The 20040-nt window shown below is 37.0% G+C and overlaps 1 protein-coding gene across 2 annotated transcripts in view; it reads left to right on the top strand.

Moving 5' to 3' along the window:
* Positions 1 to 395: 395 nt before the first annotated feature.
* SYDE2 (synapse defective Rho GTPase homolog 2) overlaps positions 396 to 20040 on the top strand; it is a 36072-nt gene continuing 16427 nt past the window's right edge. The window contains exons 1-3 of one of the 2 annotated variants that reach the window (XM_019710207.3): positions 396 to 1842; positions 10220 to 10912; positions 15395 to 16497. In XM_019710207.3, coding sequence (XP_019565766.3) covers positions 552 to 1842; positions 10220 to 10912; positions 15395 to 16497 — 3087 coding nt within the window. In that variant the 5' untranslated portion in view covers positions 396 to 551. The remainder of the gene's footprint in view (positions 1843 to 10219; positions 10913 to 15394; positions 16498 to 20040) is intronic. The other variant, XM_019710206.3, reaches the window with a different exon arrangement.

Below are 20040 nucleotides of genomic sequence, written 5' to 3'. Positions count from 1 at the left end.
TTTGTTTTCCCTCAAGCTAGGGCTTGCTATACTAGACACACCTCGTGCAATGGTGGTGATGGGTGGTGAAAGTGGTGCGTGGCAGCCAGGAGGGCACTTTCCCTTGCCGTCTCCCTAACTAAAACTTTGCAGCCTCCAGCCCAGACTCACCTTCCCGCTAGTTCTTCCTCCTGCCTCTACTCTCACCGCAGCCGCACGCGCTGTGCGCTCGCCTCGCTTCCCTCCCTCCGTCTCCTTCAGCTCACTGTCACCCACCTCCCCGCCAGCCCCTCCGTCTGCCCCTCGCCTCACGCGCGGCGGGGGACGCAGCCCGCAGCCCGCAGCCCGCGCGCCCCGTCGCAGCCGGGGGCTTCGGGGCATGCGCTCTGCGGCGCCGCCGCCCTCCCCCACCCCTTCCCGCGGCAGAGTTATGCCAAGTATGTGAGGAGCCCGCGAGGGCCCGCGGCTGGTCATGGGGTGCCGCCGCCGCCTCCGCGAGCACCGCTTTCTCCCGAGCGGGGCTCCGATCGCTCCCCGCGGCGGGGGCGAGCCCGGTTCCTGAGGTGCAGGGGATGGCGGACCCCCTGAGGAGGACGCTGTCCAGGCTCCGGGGGAGGCCAGGTCCCCGTGCTGCCGGAGGACTCGGGCTCCGGGCGGCCTCCTCCACTGGCGAGGGGGACACCCGGGGTGCTCTGGGCGCCCCTCCCCGCGAGCACGCGGACGGAGCCCCGCTGAGCCTGGAGCCGGCCCCGCCGTCGCCTCAGGCGTGGGGTCCCGAGGCGCGGATCCCCGGAGGGCGTCCGGAGCAGTCGGGGGCGCTCGGGCCTCAGCTGCGAGGCGGGAAGGAGGCCGCTGCTCGGAGCCACCGGCTCACTCGCGCCCCTGTGCACGCCTCGCGGGACTCCGAGGGCAGCGGAGAGGAAGACGACGACGAGGACGTCGCGGACTACTACGAGAACCTGCCCGGCGGCTCCCAGTGCGCGCTGGAGCCTGAGGGGGCGGAGGCGGAGCGGTGGCCCCCGCCTCCCCCGGCGGCGGGCTCCTCCCCGGGGGCGGAGGGCGGCCGCCTGGAGACAGGCAGGCTGCAGACCCAGTTGCGAGAGGCCTATTATCTGCTGATCCAGGCCATGCACGACCTGCCCCCTGACTCCGGCGCGCGGCGGGGCTGGGCGGATCGCGGCTGCCCTGAGGGAGCCGGGGCTCTGAGCCAGCCTACTTCCCCCTGCAGCTCTGCGGACTGCGGAGCCTGCCCCGGAGACTGGGAGCGGGGAGGCGGGGGCCGCCCTTGGCAGCAGGTGTCCCCGCCCCGGTCGCCTCCGAGGGAGTCGGGGGGAGGCCGCCTGCGGACTCCTCGGATGCGGCTGTCCTGCAGCAGAAGCCTCGAGAGCCTCCGAGTGAGTGCCAAGCCGCCTCCCTTGCAGCGGTGGCCGAGCGACAGCTGGATCAGGTGCAGTGCGCGCGGGGACCTGGACGAACCCCCGCCACGTGGAGGAGGGATGGACGGCTGGAGCCGAGGCAGCGTCCCGGCCGCGGCACCCTCCGGCCTCCAGACTCCCGCTTCCAAGGACCCCAGCCGCTCCCCGGGAAGCGCTTTCAGAGATCCTGCGGGGCCCCCTGTGATCTGCAGCGGCAAAGAAGGCCAGGAGGGGCTCCCCTTTCTCAGGCCGCCCGCGGTGACAGTCAAGAAGCTGCAGAAGTGGATGTACAAAGGACGCCTGCTGTCCCTGGGAATGAAGGGTCGCTCCGGTGGGACATCCCCCAAAGTCACGGGAGCGCAGGCCACCTCTCCAAATTTGGGCGGGTTGAAAATGCGTGAAAGCCAAGTCCTCTCGGTGCCTCCAGACGAAAGAATTGCGCTGACAGGTAGAATACTTTGCAATCAAAATGCTAACACCTCGAGCCTTAATGTTTATTAACTGGGCTTCTGTCTTAAGAGGAAGAATAAGGTATGTTTTCGCAGACAGGTACAGGTACGTGCCAGTGCCAAAGTGTCATGTAAGTGGCAGCTTAATGCGATTTCGAGGTTACTTAGTAAAATGCATTCATTCCTTTTGCTTTCTGTTCTTTTTTAAGACAGTGGCATGAGGAATTTGGGGGTTTTGCTTTTTTTCTTCTCTGCGAACCTTTGTGCCTACACCTAAGCACAACAGTGAGTAAAGGTTAAGTTCACTACAGACTTTTAGTAGGTTTAGCGTTGGGCGGTGCTTCCTTCATTTTTATTCTTTGTAGCTCTAGGCAAAGCATAGACTTTTGTGGAGTTTGTGCATTTGAATTGGATCCAACGGGCTTCATAGCTGTCATTTTACTCATTACACCGTTCTTTCCCCTCCTCTCCCAGGCGCGTGTGCACACACACAGACACATACAACCAAAAACCAAAACCAAACTAAACCAAACAAACTACCATAGTAAAATTTCTCTTTAGTCAGGTAGGATTTCACCTACTTCTCTCCACCTTTCCCTCCCCTAACGTTCGCACACAAAAAACCAACAAAGCAGGTAATCTTTTTATTGTGGAAAAACAAGGGCACTAGTATTTTAATCAAAATAAGAAAGTGTAGACACTTACAGTCATTTTCCTTGAGTATACTTGTCCTTATAATAGGATTTTGCTGCCTATTTTGTATGTGTGTTTTTTTATTTCCACTGAAAGTTTAGGTTATCAATACTAGAAATCTCTTAATTATGTTGTAAATAGCAAATCTTCTCTTCTGAAAGAAGTATGATACCTTCAGACTGAGCCAAAACCATGATCTTTTAAATTACACTCCTAAATATAAAGACTTTTAGTTAACATAATGACGTATTATCAGTAATGATTTCAAAAAATATTAAATGCTGAAATGTAAAAAGTTCACAGTACTTGGCAGTTTCTCTGGTAAAAATGACAACTCCTACAGGACTTGGTTTATACACATTAACTTTGTTTAACCAATAAACACAAACCGGTCGGGAGAAACAGAGTTCAGAAAGCTACTAATCGCACAATGAGAACAAATCAAATGATTCATTTAAAATGTATACAAACTTGAAAAGTTTTATTGAATCTATAAACCTCTAATCCACACCTGTCAAAAATTTCCCTCAAATTTATTCCATTTCACTTGAGTAAAAGGATAGTAGAATGTAATATTTTTGTCAAGAGAGGTGTACTTTATACTAAGTTCAAATTAAAATATGCATTTCCAGGAGTAAAGTATTTGTAATCATTTATTACATTTTATTGCCATTACAGCTTTACCTCCTCTGATTTTGGTTCAGTTAACTCTTTTAACACAGTTAAATTTCAGCTATCACAAAAGTCTGTATAAAACTTCAAGTATTTTTTTAATCCTTTGTTGCAAAGGTTAAATATTTACCATTTGATGGCTTTTAATGCTTTCAGTTGTAGTGTAAACACTCAAGGATTTTAAGAGCAATAATGAATGTAGTAATGTTTAAGAATGAATTCATTGATTTTTTTTCATCAAGAAACTAAATGAAACTATTAAAAAATTGAAATGAAATATTAGAATTACTATGTGATGATATTTTAGATATTTTACAAGAAATCTAAGCACAAACAATCTGGTTTAAACAACTTTCTCAGATGTTATTTCCTTTCAAATCATCATTTCATCTTTTAGGAAAGATAAAAATAATTTGTGCAATGTTATATCTAGTATAGATTTGGAGCGTTCATTATTTTTTTTTGGTAACTTTTTCATGAAGGTTAGTTGAAGGTATTAAACCCATTTTGGATACTTTATGTTGTTTGCATATAATCTATATCATCCCCCCCCCCCCCCCCCCAGGTATGACAACTCATTTAACAACAATCAAAGAAACAGAGATTAAGTAGTTTGCCCAAGGTCTCTCAAACTAGTATATGGTTTGTATATACTAGTATATGGATTCAAATTCAGGTCTTTATGACTCTAAAATCCCTATTTATATAAGGTCAAAGAGACTCTAAAGTTGTTTAGAGGTTTGATTCAATTAATTCTGTTAAATTGCTTGGATTGAGGACATGTATGGAATTTCAACAAGGTTTAAAGGTGTAACTTCCTCAAAGTTGTAAAGAAGATGGAATTCTAGAATAGATTTTAAGACTTTTTAAAAATCAACTGCTGTATACATTTTAAACCTTTGCCTTTAAATGTTTACTTAGTTCAAATGATGTTACTTGGATTCTACTTTTAAATCATGTTTTCTAAAAAATTAATTGGGCAGTTCAGATAAATAGCCTAAAAGGTTTAAACCCGTTTTTCTATATAGTATTATTTATGAGTATATTTTCTTTAAAAATAAAGTTATAGTTAGAATTTATAACAGAATAACAACATAATGGGGTAGAGATCTCTAACCTATATAGGTATTTTGGAAATTCTTTAGACCATATGACAAATGGTAGGCAAAATGATTTTCTATTTTAATTTCTGGCTCTTACTTGGAACCACTAAAACTTTTGATAGTATAATAATGCCAATGTTTTGATGCAGTTGGTTATGTAGTGTTCACAGATTGGCCAATTTGTTCCTAATTGAGATGATTATTTAAGAAATCTAAAGTGATTACACATAGTAAATATTGTCAAGTTTCTGCAAGCCTTAAGATTAAGAAGGAATTTTAATCTATTTGCCAACTATACTTCATTATAAATCTTTATAAATAAGTTTTAATTAGCATATAGTACTCAGAAATAAATTTAAAAGCACCAGTGTGAGCTATTTTGTTATTTTACTGCTTTAGAAAATAATTTGGATTTGACTCTACTTTTCTTGTTCCATGATCTGTGAAAGAAAAAATTTAGGACATATGACTTGTTAATATTTTGTCTAATATCTTTAGACAGTTCTTTTAAAATAGTATTAATTAGCTGATATGATTTTGTGCATTATATCTTAAAGTGAAGTTGACACTTTTTTTTTTAAGCTGACACTTTTAATGCAAATTTCCATCTATTCTTTTTCTCTCAAATATTTATGGTAATATCTCTAATTTCTTACCTATATGAGATATATTCTCTTTATGAATTTTTTCCAATAAACTATTTTATGCATTAGCCCTTTCAAGATTAGTAACTATAAACATATAATTTTTTACTATCTTCTAGCTTTAAATCCCTCTGTGAGAAATTCTGCCATTGTGGCCCTAGAAGCAAGTCCATTTTTTTGTTTTCTTGTGTTTTTTTTTTTTTTTTTTGCAGGGCTGGAAGGGAGGGGGGAATTGTGCCACAGAATATTGGAGATGCTGCGGGTAGGAAAACTCTGAGAATTACAAATTCAGCAGAAAGTCATGTATTGATTTCAAAGTCCTACATTGCTAAGTGGTGTTTATATTTTGAGAATCACTAAGGATATTTGCCATTCCATGTGTGTGTGGTTCACAGTTATAGAGTTCTTATAGGGCTCTTCAAGTTTAAAGTTTGTATGAATTGCCTGAAAATCTTGTTAAAATACAGGTTTAATATGTGTGGGTGTCGTGCGGGAGACCCTGCTCGCTGCGCCATTTGTCGTGCTGGGGACCCTGCTCGCTGCGCCATTTGTCGTGTGGGGCGGCCTGCGGGGTCTCTGCTCCCGCTTCCCACACAAGAACGCAGGATATGGTGAGGCCGAAAAGGAACACCCACGGAGCCATAGGTAGGGGAGTCATACCACTATGGTCTCACTGGAGGCTGGGCCCACTGGACGGGTGACCTGCCGTCCCCTTTCTGCCAACCGACCGACCGACGACTCTCCTCCACTCTCTCGACTCTGTTCCTCTCTCTCGGCTCTCCTCTTCCGCTCTCCTCGGCTCTGCTCGGCTCCTCGGCAATCCTTCGTAGCCGCAGCAGTTATACCAGCGGCCAATCGGCTAACCGGCCACAGCCGAAGGCCAATCAGCCACAGCCAGCGGCCATTCACCACCCGAGCCAGCACCCTTCACGTGAGGCCGAGAGCCTGTAAACTCCTCTCTGGGGCTCTGTCCCCACAGTGGGGGTGGGACACCTGAGATTCTGCATTTTAACAAACTCCCAGTAAGGATGTTGCCATTTGGTACACACTTTAAGTAGTAAGCTTCTAGAATTATCTGTCCCCCTAATCACCTATCTTGATACATTTGTTAAAGTTGTGAAAAAGCATTATACTTTATTCCGATACTTGATACTAATCCGTATTACGGAAAAGCACTTGAGCTCTTTCTGCTTTAGTTTTGTATGCATGAATTTATACTTACTACTTATATATGACAACTTTAAGCAATTTCCTCCATGTTGGTCTCATCTTGCATCAATTAAATAGATTTTGGAATCTGCAAGAAAGGGTATAGTATAATGTCTAACAGAATCGAGATTCTGGGTTTCTGAGCAGATCCACCACGTCAGGCTTTGACCCTGGACAAGTTACCCAACCCTGCAGAGCCTCAGTCCTCAGGTTGCTGTGAGGATGAAAAGAGATAATCCATTGGTACCATGCCTGCTGCTTAGCTGTTATCAAGAGAAAGGCAAGCAGGCTTTGTGAGAATACTGCCTTGCCCCAGATCATTAGAATTCTGGATGGAGAGTGAAATGATCAGAGGTTGAGGAGCACTGCCATGAGGAGCACCGGGAACTGAGCTGGAGTGGACCCTGTGAGGGGCGCTGTGAAGTCTACTCATCTTTTCTTTGTGCTTTTTTCTTGCTCCCCCTCATTACTTTTGTGGAACTGAAAGCAGTCTTGATGTTTTCTTTACTTTCCTGTCCCCAAAGCTAACACACACACAACCTGTTTTGTAGGGGTTTTTTTATTGTTAGTCACAAGGGAGGAAAAATGAAAGATAGAAAAAGCATTTCTCTCCTTTTCATTGTACCACTTTCCCATTTAGATTTATCGGGAAAAAAATGTGTACACACACACACACACACACACACACACACACACACTCACACACACTCCTAAGGCTAAGGCTTAAGTTTATTCTAGTAATTTCTTCTGGCTGCCTGACTTGAGTCTATAAGCAGTGCTGCTTATTTTTATTTGAACTTGAATTCGATGTTCATAAGAATACTTTTACTTAGGATTTTTTAATAAAGAGAAGTAAGAAAAAGCAACAGAGTTTGTTTCTGTAGTAGAAATTTTAAAATGATGAAAAGATATCTGTAAATATTGTAGATTTTCAATGCGGATTGAAATACATAATTTCTCAAAAAATTTGCTGATGATTTTGAGCTGTGGTACTAGTTCAGTCATAGTAAGTCGTCTAGATTTATTATGAAATAATAGTTAAGAACACAAAATTGGCTTGAGTAGTTCACCACTATGTAGATATTTTTCTGAGTAGAAAATTTTAATTGCCACTTCTGCATTCTCTTATAGGTATTTAAAGTAAAATGACTTTAATTAAAATTCAATTATAACATAACGTGTATTTGCAAGAGAATAAAAACTTTTTTGCCTTGTAACTTTGCATACATTTTTATAGTTTTTACTTGTGCTTTATATTTTTTAACATATATATGTGTTCTGAAGCTAAAGGTAACTTTTAAGTTTATGCCAATAGGTTTAACATTAATTTTAGCATAAAAAGGGAGTGAAGGGAAGATTGCAAATACTTTTTCCTTTCTGTGTAATATACATTCATATGCATCCATTTAACTAACTGAGATACAAATGAAATGGTTTAAATTATTTATAAATACCTATTTATCTAAATTTAAACTTCAGCATCACATATTGTGAATTATTCAGCAATAACAATCAGACTATTTAGTTTCAAGTTTTATAGCTTATGGTTTCATGAAAAATAATTGTGTCTCACGGTGTAATTATTCCTTTTAATATTACACATTCATTAAATGCTTATATCAGTAGAAGTATCAAGTTTGCTTAAATATGGGATGCTAGTAGCTTTATTTTTCTCATTGCAGTTCCTTGGAATGTAGTACAAGTAGCAGCGTGTTTATAGTGTATGTCAAAAACTCCAATAGGACTCAAAATAATGTGTCAAACGATATAAAATTTTGCATGTTTTTAGAGACATCTGAGAAAAACGTAAAGTGAGATGTAGCTCATGGCTATTCTGAGTTAGACGAGTATAACTTTATACTTTGTGCTTCAATTTTATGATTGTGTCAGAACTACATATAAAATATTCTGTGAAGGTCTGAAATGCTATTAAATAATATGGGATTTAGGCTTAAATGTGAAATAGATCTATATTGTAGTGCAGTCAGCATAAGGATATAGTCACTGAAAACCCAGAAGCCCCAGTGGTTCTTGAGTATGTGTTAATTTTCAGTTCTGAATTTTAAGTGTAAGGGAGACAGAACCAAAGAAAGAGTCTTGAATCTTCAGGTTTTTGTGATTTAAATTAAACTAAACCAATTCAAGTTATTTACTGAATGTCTGTTACATGTTTGCATATTAAATTCTGGAAGTTGGAGGTGGCTATCCCTTCCTAGTAGCCCAGGTGTACTACTACAAACTTGGCAATCAGGGGAGTTTGTTGTGAGTGGTGCCTCTTCCATTTACCAACTAGCTGATCTTGGGCAGGTTGGTTGACTTTTTTGAATAGTACTATATAGTTTTCTAACATTATCTCACCTAATCTTTCCAGCCACCCTATAAGGCTCTGGGTTGATATTATCACCATGCTGAGGGAGGGTTGCCTACTTCCCTACTTTCAGCGGGTAGCGTAGTGTCAGGGAGACTGAAAGCATGGGTTTTAGGGTTAGACAGGCTTACATTTGCATTCTAGGGCTAGCACCTTGACCATATTCCTCATATATTTTGTGAGGCTCATGGAAACAATCATACCTATGTCATAAGATCGTTGTGAAAGTTAAATGAGGTTAAGGACTTTCTTACTGCTTTATCTCTTGTACTTGGCACATAATAGGCACTCAATAAATGGGTTGAGTAAATAAATGTCTGGTGTAGTAAGTTATTCATGGGAGGTTTGTTCCCTTCTAATTCCTAGTCTGTTCATGCCTCTGGAACTAATTGAACTTGAAACCCAATTTGTTTACGGTTTTAAATTATTTATTTATTTGTTTATTATTAACCTGTTTCGTTGGGTAACCTTTACGATTCAAAAATGACAAATCCACATTTTTAAAGGATTTTTTCAGTAGAAGGGAGGTTACGTAACACCTTCATTATACACAAACCTAATCTTTTTTGGTTGTTATTAAGCTTCACGTAGTTTAGTGTGTTTTTATCAGTGTCTGTTATTAGACTATTATATTTTACTTGCAATAATACTAAGATGAATCAACATATATACATTCAAATTAGCATAAGAACATAATTGCATAATTTACAAACCTGGCATGATTTAAAATTTTTAGATCTATGGTTTTGTTTTAATTGTGTACAGTGAATTCTTATTATGATGGATATATATTTAACGTATTGATTGTCAGTGAAGCCTGCTTTGTGCACCTCTTTGGAAGTGCAACAATTTTTCTTCTTTATATGGAATTAATGTTATATATACACTTCTAGAGTCTTATCACATCATGTTAACATGTACATATATCTAGGTATTTGATGTTCCCCATTGGACTATGAATTCCTAGGGCGGGGACTTTTTTGTTTTTTCCTGCTGCTTAAGTTTGTGCCAGGCCAATAATAATAGCTGTGTTGTGCTTACTGTGAGACAGTATACTTGGTTCTAATCTGGGGCCTTCTTAAGGGATTTTTATTTTTATTTTGGCCTAGGTAGTTATAATTTATACTCTGCATAAGATGCTGCATTGTATGGTTAGAAAACAAATGTTGAAATCTTAATTATCAGTAAGGCATTTACTAATGAGTAATGCTCACTTAATTTTGAAAGATTTATTCCAAGTTAATCTTCATAAAAATAGGAATATTACTTTTGGTGTGTTTTTTTTTAAGACTTTTCGTCCTTGTAGTGAGTTGAAAATTATTCAAATATTAATTAAAGGCATACTGTGTACAAACCATTCTACGTAAGCTTTTTATAAATTATGTTTTCCTTAAGGTAAAGTTTTGTTAGTACTGTCATGTTTATAAAGGCAGTCTCAGAGTTTGTCTATCCTTTTTCTTAGAATTCTTATGATACTGATTACTCGCAGTCTGATTTCTAAATAATAGATATGATTTTTAGGTAAAAAATTCTAAATTTTCTTGTTCAGTTTTAGTTTCTGAATGTGGTTAATATTACTTTTTTTTCTTTTTATCTTTTAAAAAATAGTATTTAAATAGCCTCAAGGGACATGTCTTTCTTGGTATACCAGGTATTATATTCTACCTTCTTTTTTTCTTTAAAACAGATTTATTTGAAAATGTTTATGGTTCTACAGTGAAGAGAAGAGAACTTGAAAATCTGAAGGGTAATATTGGGTTCAGAGGTCATAAGCCACTGAACAGTATCACCGTGTCAAAGAAACGCAATTGGCTGTATCAGAGTACTCTGAGATCTTTTAATTTGGAAGAAGAAAATAAGAAATGCCAAGATGTAAGTCATTTATCCATCTCACCCGTTTCTCTGCCTAAACATCAGCTATCACAACCTCTTAAACCATCTGAAGAATATTGTACGTGTGTGGTGTGTAATGCTACCGAGTCTTCATTATCAAGAAACTGTTCTTTAGACTTTAATGAGGAAAATGATGCAGATGATGAAGGGGAAATATGGTACAACCCCATTCCTGAGGAGGATGACTTTGGTATATCAAATTCTTTGAGTTTCGGTGAGGCAAACTCTGCTGCTCTGAAGTTTCCTGCGGTCAGTTTGAGAGTATTATCTAGTAGTGACCTAATGAAAGCCGAGCAGCGTCCTGAAGGCTTGCTGTGCTCTTCTGAGCACACAGGCAATGTTCACAGCACACAGTCAAATGAAATGAATCCTGTAGATTCTATCCATTCCACAGAGTTGGTGCAACAGTATAAGCAAAAGGTTGGACACAAGACACAAGAAGGTATAATGGTGGAGGACAGTCCCATGTTGAAATCTCCTTTTACAGGTAAGGATGATCATACATCTGCCTTTTCTTTCTTCTTCCATTTTTTCAATTCTTTGGCAGTAGCTGAAACTAAATATAGATGTCTATTGTGGCCATGTACTTTTCCTTGCTAAGTGAATGCATTTTCATGACAATAAACTCAAAAAGGTTTATAAATATTTTTATATACATGGTGGTGGATTATTTTGATCAGACTTGGTTTTGTAATCTGATGTGCTTTTAGTGTGTCGATCTTTTGAGACAGTAATTATTCTTTTAGTGGAAAGAATGGAATCATGGGGAGTAGAAGAGAAAGCTATATTCTTTATTTAAATCTTATTTTGCTTCATTCATGCAGTCATTCATTCATTCATCCATCCATACCTAGCATGGCCACAGCTGGAAATTTGTATTTTCAGAGTACCAGTAGTCATTAGTTTGCACTTTTATGCCTATATTTCCCCGTGAACAAAGGAAGGGGAGAAGAGAAAAGGAAATAAGAGGTAGACGTAAAGACCTTGCAGATAGGTTCTACAATGGATATGGAATCCAGAAAGGAAATAATTGAAGTTTGATACATATTAGATTGAACCATATGAAATCGCTGATATTCAACCATTTTTGATCTGCAAAAAAACCCAATATTTTATATAGTTTAACCTAATGGTTTGATACTTCCTTGATTGCCTTTGATTTTCTGATGTGCTTCTTTTCAAATTTAGTGACAGCTACACTACCCAGGAAACAGAGCATAAGGCATATTTAGTTGCAACTATCAAATGTTAACTAGAAAGCAATTCTGTTTTATATCATCATTTTAATTTATAAGATTTCAAATGGTACAGAATATTCAAAGATGTGAGGTGTAGCAGATGCGGTCAGTAACTCGTCCATATCACTTGGGTTTTATTACTTATTTAACGGGGGCAGCCTGCTTCTTCTAACCATCAGTATCTGCATCTGTGCTTGAGGCTCTCTCTGAAGTGTTGGGGAGTCTCTCTGCAGGACATCCTGAGAGTGCCCCCCAACCAGTGCTGATGGGGAGGTGGTGTAGGACTGACTACCTCACTCCCTCCCTCCTTGGGTGGCAAATAGTGATGGGTGTGGAATGGGGCACAAAAGGCAACAGGGCATAAGGATGAGAGCAAAGTTAGAAAGTCAGTGTCTGTAAAGTGTTATACACTTTAACTTAAGTTATTGTCTTTAAATATTATTTTTTTCTGTTTGTGGCAAATTGTGAGCCTGGAAAGGCTGACAGACATTGTAAAAAGTACAGTAGAACTGCCATTTATCTCCTTTCTTAGTGTCTTTCTTCCCTTTAACATAATATTAAAATATAATAGGCACAATCCCAAATTGACCAAAGGAAATATTTAGATAGTTAATTTATATGCCATCTTTTTTGTTTTAGTTTGATAAGAAAAGTTACCTAAAGTGACCTGTTTTCTTGAGCAATATTGACAGAAAGCTGTTGAAAAGTAGGCAAAGAGAATGGTTGAATTTCAAAATAAATTTTTATCAAGGAATAGGAAAGCTGATGTATCTGAATATGAATGACAATTTTTAAATTATCTTACCCCAATTATGATTTGTTTTTTGCTTATTAACTTCTAGATGTCTATGTGTTTTTTTATATAGTTGCAATCATAGTGGACTATTTTTGGTTTCTGTTATTTTTACTTCGTGTTCTCATCTTATATTGTACATGTTTAACATTGTTACTGTTTTTTTAACATTATTTACCCCCCAATCGTTATAGTATTTAATTGGGTAGATGTTCCCTAATCTATGTCACTGGTTCCCTGATGTTGGGTGTCAACAGATTGTTTCCACTACTATTGCAGAGATTTTCATCACGATCTTTTGCTTCATTAGGATCAATTACTAGTATCATTACTGGGTCTTTACGGCTGATAACAATAATAGGTAATTCCTATATTGTATTTCCTAAAAGTTTTACCAATTTATAGGCAACTGACAATTGGTTGGTTGGTTAATTCATTTATTCAATAAACATTGAGTTTCTGCTGTGTGCTAGTTACTAATCTAGGTGCTGAAGGAATATTCCAGTTTCACTTGATTCTAGCCGGGTTCATAAATTTATATTTAAATGTTTTCATTTTGTTCTTCCTCCTTATTGTTAGTCTGTGATTTGATTAGTACATATACTTGTGGTTTAATTTTAAAGTGATTGTTAAATTTAGTGATATTTCCACTTTTGGATTTTATAAAAACAAAGCATTTTTGTTTTAATAAATACAGTCTTGTCTGCAGTAGCAATTGCTAACATACATAGTATTTCATTTTAATAATTAGTTCAGGACTTCAAGAGGAAATATTTAATGCACAATGGATAAAAAAAGTCAAGAATGTTGGATTAACTCCTTAATAACTTAATGAAACCTAGAGCAATATAATATACTGGGTAGCTTTTTTATGCCATGACAAAATAGAATGTAGACTAAAGCAGGACTCCAATTACTATAGAAAGTTTCAGACCAGTAAACCAGGAGAATCATACTACAATTTACAGTACAAGGGAATGCTTTGTCTAGTTTATCAAACACTCCATTTCTTATTAGTTGCGTACCAGAAAAGCCCAGCAGGCATACTTAAAATAGTCCTTTCTCTATAAAGAAACCACTTCTTTGTCATTAGGACACAGAAAGAGGGATGGAGGGAGAATGGTATATTAATACTTTAAAGAAAGGTCATTTAGTTTATTGATTTTTAAAATGAATAAATACTTTTGTCTCATTTTTAGTATTACATAGACTAGCCTTTTATATTAGGATTATTAGGGATTTTTTTTATAAGGAATAGTTAGATCAAGTATGAAAAGTTAATTTAAATTTTAAATAATTGGAATAATACTTGATTGTTTCTTTAACGGAAGAATTTATATTTATATAATATTAGGTTTTAGATGATATTTTAATTTGCTTTATTAGTTTGAAAACTTACTAGAAACAGGTTCAAATTTAAAAATAAAATTGATTAGTCTGTATATTTTTTTTAAACTGGGGTATTGAAAATTTAAGGTTAACTAGAACACTTCAACTTCTTAAAACCTGAGAAAGTATTTAAAAATCTATTTAATGTATATATTTATTATATATATAATATATATGTATATAATATATATGTATAAAATATGTGGACAGAAAAATGTTTAGGAGGATGGAGAGGTTGAAAGTCTAGTAGTGAAGAGCATCAGCTCTGAAGGCCTCTGCCTTGGTTTGAACCCTGGTTCTGCTACTTACCAGCTGTGCTGTTTCAGACAAAGTAGACAGCTCTGTGCATGGGGTTCCTTATTTGGAGAATGTGGTGCTAGTGGTGTCTTAACTAATAGGGTTATTATGAGAATTAAGCGAGGGCCTGTGCATACTATTAAATTAATTTTTCGTATTTTGCCTAGCTCAATAAATGTTGGCTGGTATTATTTTTAATAGTTAAATATTAATTTCATATTAAACGACTTTTAGTATTATTTTCACCACAATATTTAAAAGGGTTAATCTCTTGGTAGTACAATTTAGGCTGTTATTTACTTGTACTTCTTTGTATCTTTTTAAAACTTTTTTGTAAACCTGGATAATTTTGACATTCAGAAAAAAATAAAGCTATTTTTGTGTGGAGAAAAATTCAAAAACGTTTCAATGTTTTACTCTTTATGAAAACTTAAAATCATAAGCAAACTTATTTATATCTCTGTGTTGTCTGTTGAATATGTTGAAATTGCGAGGAAAGGCCCTAATTTAGCTTTTGAAGTTCTAAGGAATTATTATATAGAAACAATACAGGAAAGAAAATGTCTTTACAGTTTTGAAAATTATTCAGTTAGATTTATGATATTCAATATTCAGTTGTTCTTGATTGACTAGAGTTCATTCTAGATAAGATTTGCTGATATCTTCCAGTAGAATTTTAGAATATGGAGGGGCTTCTTAGTTGTCAAAATTATAAACTTGTTTGGTTTTTAACTACTTTTTAAAACTAGCACTGTTATGTGGTAAATTTTTAATTTTTAGAGGATTATAATTATAGAAGTAACATTCTTATATTAATGTAGGATTTCTAAATAAACACACCAAAATAAGAAGTATATTAAAATAAATGTTTTAATATATTAAAATATGAAGCTTTCCTGGTTTCCTCTGATATCCACCCTATATAGTTGTAACATAACATACTCACTGAAGAATGTTGCAGTGGGAAAGATCTAAAAGGAACCTATGTGGCCCTTACTCCAAACCCTCAGAATAGAAAAGCAGATGGAGAGGGAGATTCTTCTTTCCCTGTAAGCCATTTGGATATCCTTATTATTCTGCTTGAACATGGTAATGGAGATTAACCTACACATATAACTAAATCTCCCCATTGAGAAGAGACAAGGGAAGAATTTCTGTTTATGTGAAAGCTCATTAAGGTAGTGGTTTATAAAGTAGGAATCAAAATAGGAATCAAAACATACCACCTTACAATATCTTTTTTTTTTTTAAGGTCCTGGAATCCTAGCTGCTACAAATAAGACTGAATTGGGAATTATAGAACCATCTTCTCCAAGCCCTAGCCCTGTGAAAAAAGGTAGTTCAATTAATTGGTCTTTCCCGGATAAAATAAAATCTCCACGAACTGTGAGGAAACTTTCCATGAAAATGAAAAGGTTGCCAGAACTTAGCCGAAAACGGAGTGTTAAAGGAGCCTTGAATTATGTAAACAGTCCAGATAATAGTCCTTCCTTGTCTAAATGTAACTGTCAAGAAATTCATCATACTGTTATTTTACCTTCTGGGAACACAAGCACAGCTGCTAAGAGGAACGTTATAAGTCGGTACCATCTTGATACCAGTGTATCTTCTCAGCACAGCTACCAGAAGAAAACTTCTACGAGTTCTAAGTATTCTTGCAAAGGTGGTTACCTCAGTGATGGAGATTCACCTGAACTTATAACTAAGTCCAGCAAACATGGATCTGAAAACAAAATTGGAAAGGGAAAAGAAATAATTCCCAACAGTTGTAGCAAGAATGAAATTGACATTGATGCTTTTAGACATTACAGCTTTTCTGATCAACCTAAGTGTTCACAGTACATATCTGGGCTCATGAGTGTGCATTTCTATGGTGCTGAGGATTTAAAACCACCTCGGATAGATTCAAAAGATGTCTTTTGTGCAATTCAGGTGGATTCAGTAAATAAAGCAAGAACTGCTTTGCTCACATGTCGGACAACATTTTTAGACATGGATCACACTTTCAACATAGAAATTGAAAATGCTCAGCATTTGAAATTAGTAGTATTCAGTTGGGAACCCACTCCAAGAAAAAATCGAGTGTGTTGTCATGGAACTGTTGTTCTCCCCACGTTATTCAGAGTGACAAAGACACATCAATTGGCTGTCAAACTTGAACCTAGAGGTCTTATTTATGTGAAAGTGACTCTTTTGGAACAGTGGGAGAATTCTCTTCATGGACTAGATATAAATCGAGAACCAGTAATATTTGGTGTTGATATTCGAAAAGTTGTTGAGAAAGAAAATACGGGATTGATGGTGCCACTCCTGATACAGAAATGTATTATGGAAATAGTAAAAAGAGGCTGTCAGGTATTATTTCACTGTGTTTCTCTACTATCCCTTTATCTATTGATCTAAATAAATTAATCAGTTACTTAAATTTATTTATAATAAGTCTTGAGGGAAGGAATTAAAAGTAAGGCCAAAAAAAAAATCTAGACATTTCTCTTTCCTATTCTTTATTTATATTCCATTACTATTTAAGGTATAATTCATGCCTTAACCTATGTTGTATATGACTGAGAACATGCTTGATGGGTCCACAATTTATGCTGTGATCAGAGCTGCATTGGCCATATACCTAGAGATTAAAATTGCTTTACAGTGTCATTCCTAGGATAAGCCAGAGCTGATAACATAGGCAAATAATTAACCAATTTAAGGAATGTTTCTCCATGGTTTGATTCCTCAGGTAGAAAGTTCTAACAGTGAATCTTACAACCCTGCTTCACTCCTTTTTCTTTAACTCCCTGCCCTTATTCCCTCCTCACCCTCAGTCCCACTCTTTGGAAAGCATAAACGCATCTGTCTCTTAACGTGGGGATAGCATGGACGATGAGGAGCGCTCCTACTAATAAAAACACATTTCATTCTCTTTTCCTTTAAATAAGAAGGTGAAAGCAGCCCATTAAACAAACAACCTGGTGTTATTTGTAACAAGATATGTAAATGTTAACCAGTTAGTAGAACTCATCTTTCTTTATTTTCATTAATACATGGAGACTGTGACAATGAGAAATAGCATATCACTGAGGATATTATTCTGAGGTACAAGAAATTGTTTATACTCATTTTTGCAACACAAATTAAGCTGGAAAATCATTATGCTCTGAGGTATTTTTACTTTAGTGCTAGAATTTGTAACATTGATTAAAGAGAATGAGAATTTGTAATATTGATTAAAAACATCAAAGGTAAATATCACAAAATCTGAAACATGATTTCTTTATATATAGAAAGGACTTTAAAATAACCCACCACGAACTTAAGATGGAAACTATAGAAACAGCATAAGTTCGTGGACGTTTGTATTAAGATGCAGGAAACTTGGGTTCTGGTTTCTCTTCCACTATTTGCTGTGTGATGTTGGGCAAGTCACTTAATCTCTGTGGGTCTTATTATTTGCTTATCTCTACAAAATAGATGCAGTGGCTTTCTGAAGCTAAAAGGTAGGACATCTGAACTTTTGAAACCTCGTCTCGGATATCTGATCTATCAAGTTGAGTTTATGTTGCCAATGTGGGCATGTGGCTTTTAGTTTCCAATCCAACTTTTGGTCCAGTTACTTTTTTCTTAAGTTGCTCTGTTTTTCCTCCATTTTTTTTTCAGGCAGCACGTAGAGAGGTCAGAGAGATTAGGCAGACTTCAAAGCTAATTATTAAACAGAAACTTTTACAATCGAATATTAAAATAAGTAACTCAAATAGTACTGTACTTTTATAGTCTAGTTGCTGAAATATTTTATAAAGAATAGGTGTATGAGACTGTTTTAACTTACTTTAAAAGCCAAGAAAGCATTTTTAGCAGTGCTTTTTATTTTAATACTTAAAGTTTAGAAAGACTTATTTTAATAAAGAGTTATTTTCTAAGAACTGAAAAGTAAATTTTGCAATTATACATTTGGAACTGTACTTTTTAAACACCTTTTTCTTGTTTTGTCTCTTACTTTAACCCCACCCCCACAGAAAGAGACTTATTCTGTCTGCATTTTACAGACTAGCATACTGTTTAAATTTTGTTTATATTTTTAGCCAGTAATTGTTCTTGTTTTTTCACCATGAAAATCAGGTTTTGATAGTCACTTAAAAATAGTTTATGGCATCTTTCAAATGCTTTGAAGGCTGCTATCATCCATCTCTTGCTTCCACTGAGAACAATTACTATAGAAATCATACTCATGGTCCATCCAGTACAGATTCCATCTCTGATAGAGGCATCAAGAATATACTTCAAGTGTTTGATTCAAGAAGTTGGCCTCTGAAGTTAGGGATATATTCTAAAATATGTTTTCCTTGAAATACCTATATTAGATTTTTTCCCCCCTTTATTCACCTGTAAAATATGTTTGTAATTTCAGCTTTTGGGATAACATGTTCAATTAATTTATTACTTACTATTGAAGTATTGCTTTCCTTAATTTATTCTAGGTTTATCTCCTCAAGTTCAAGGGGTTACATCCTTATGGGATTTTGTGACACTTAACTGTGCCTACGCAAGAAGGGCTCTGTTCAAGTTAGTTTCTTCTAATGTAATGATGTTTCCTTTGATTCTGTTCAACATTTTAGTTTAATTTTCTGTTCCATACATCTACAGTTCTCTCTGTCTTTCTTGAAATGTTGTGACCAGCATACACATGCTGTTCTCAGTGTGAATGCACCATGAATGTGGATGAGAGTAGCAAATTTGAATTTTCTTCCCAGTACATTTCTTGGTTTCCCACCTTATGTTGATCCTTTGAAATATAACAGCACCTTGCATTACCTTCTCTTAGAAATAGTTGTAGGTTCCTTACTGTCTTTTAATTAATACTTACTAGCTTATCATCTCAAATGTTTTGGATAACATTTCTCTGTATCCATTCTTGATACTTTCCTATTGAGACCCACCTTCTGTAGTGTATTCTGTCCATTAGTTAGTGACTCAGAAGAGGTTAGTGTCGTAAATAAACCTGGAAATTTCATTTGTGGACTCCTTCCTGTAGGTCATTTATAACATTTTAAAGTGATTCCCAGTCCAAATTCATGGGGTTCTCCATTATTTGTTTTTGCTTTATTTCTGTCTTGACAATTTCTTTGTCCATAACTTCTTCAATTCAAGGTGATTGAACTTGCTAAATAGTCTTTGATGTAGAAGGTATAGGTTACAACCACTTGTTTTCTTTAATTTTCTTGAAGGTTTATTCTTTTAAAAAACTTCAGTTGCTTAATCAGGAATGCTTTCTCTTGACGTAAACCGTGTTGATTTCCTCTCAGTGAATTTATAGTGAACTTCTTAAGACTAATATTTTAGAACCTGTATGAACTAACTGTGTTTAAAAAACAAATTTTTAAAATTTAGATTGAAGGGAGGATGAGGGTATCTACATCTTATATACCTTTTGAATTAGAGGTTTTATTTTACCTTTTGTATGTTATTTTAATTGAATTTCCTCCATCACTTTATTTTGTGATCACAATTAATTGGATAAGTTAAAAAAAATCCTAGATTTGCTTTTATTTCTTTCTGAGAATCTTTTTTCTTTTTTCCTAAAAAGATAATTTTATACAAATAGTATATTGGAACCTTATTTTAGTTATATACTTTTTTATGGATAAATAGAGTTTTAAAGAGATTAAATAACTTGCCCAAATTCACCAAGGAAGGAATGATAGAATGAGGCTTTATGAATTCCAAACCCTTGTGTAACCACTGTGCTGAATGTAATATTTCAGTCTAGAGCAAAAGCTGTGAAAGGGCACGACCCTGGGGCATGGAGATACTGGTAGAGCATATAAAACTAAAGGGATGGGATTGTATCTTTTCCTAAGGTAAGATAATCAGCACTATAGAAATCATAGTATATTGTTTGAATTT

The sequence above is a fragment of the Rhinolophus sinicus genome, chromosome 14 (genome assembly GCF_057876585.1).
Source record: "Rhinolophus sinicus isolate RSI-liver-muscle chromosome 14, RSI-T2T, whole genome shotgun sequence".
Lineage (NCBI taxonomy): Eukaryota > Metazoa > Chordata > Mammalia > Chiroptera > Rhinolophidae > Rhinolophus > Rhinolophus sinicus.
The sequence above is the reverse complement of the archived record's forward strand: the minus strand, read 5'-3'. Positions and strand labels throughout refer to the sequence as shown.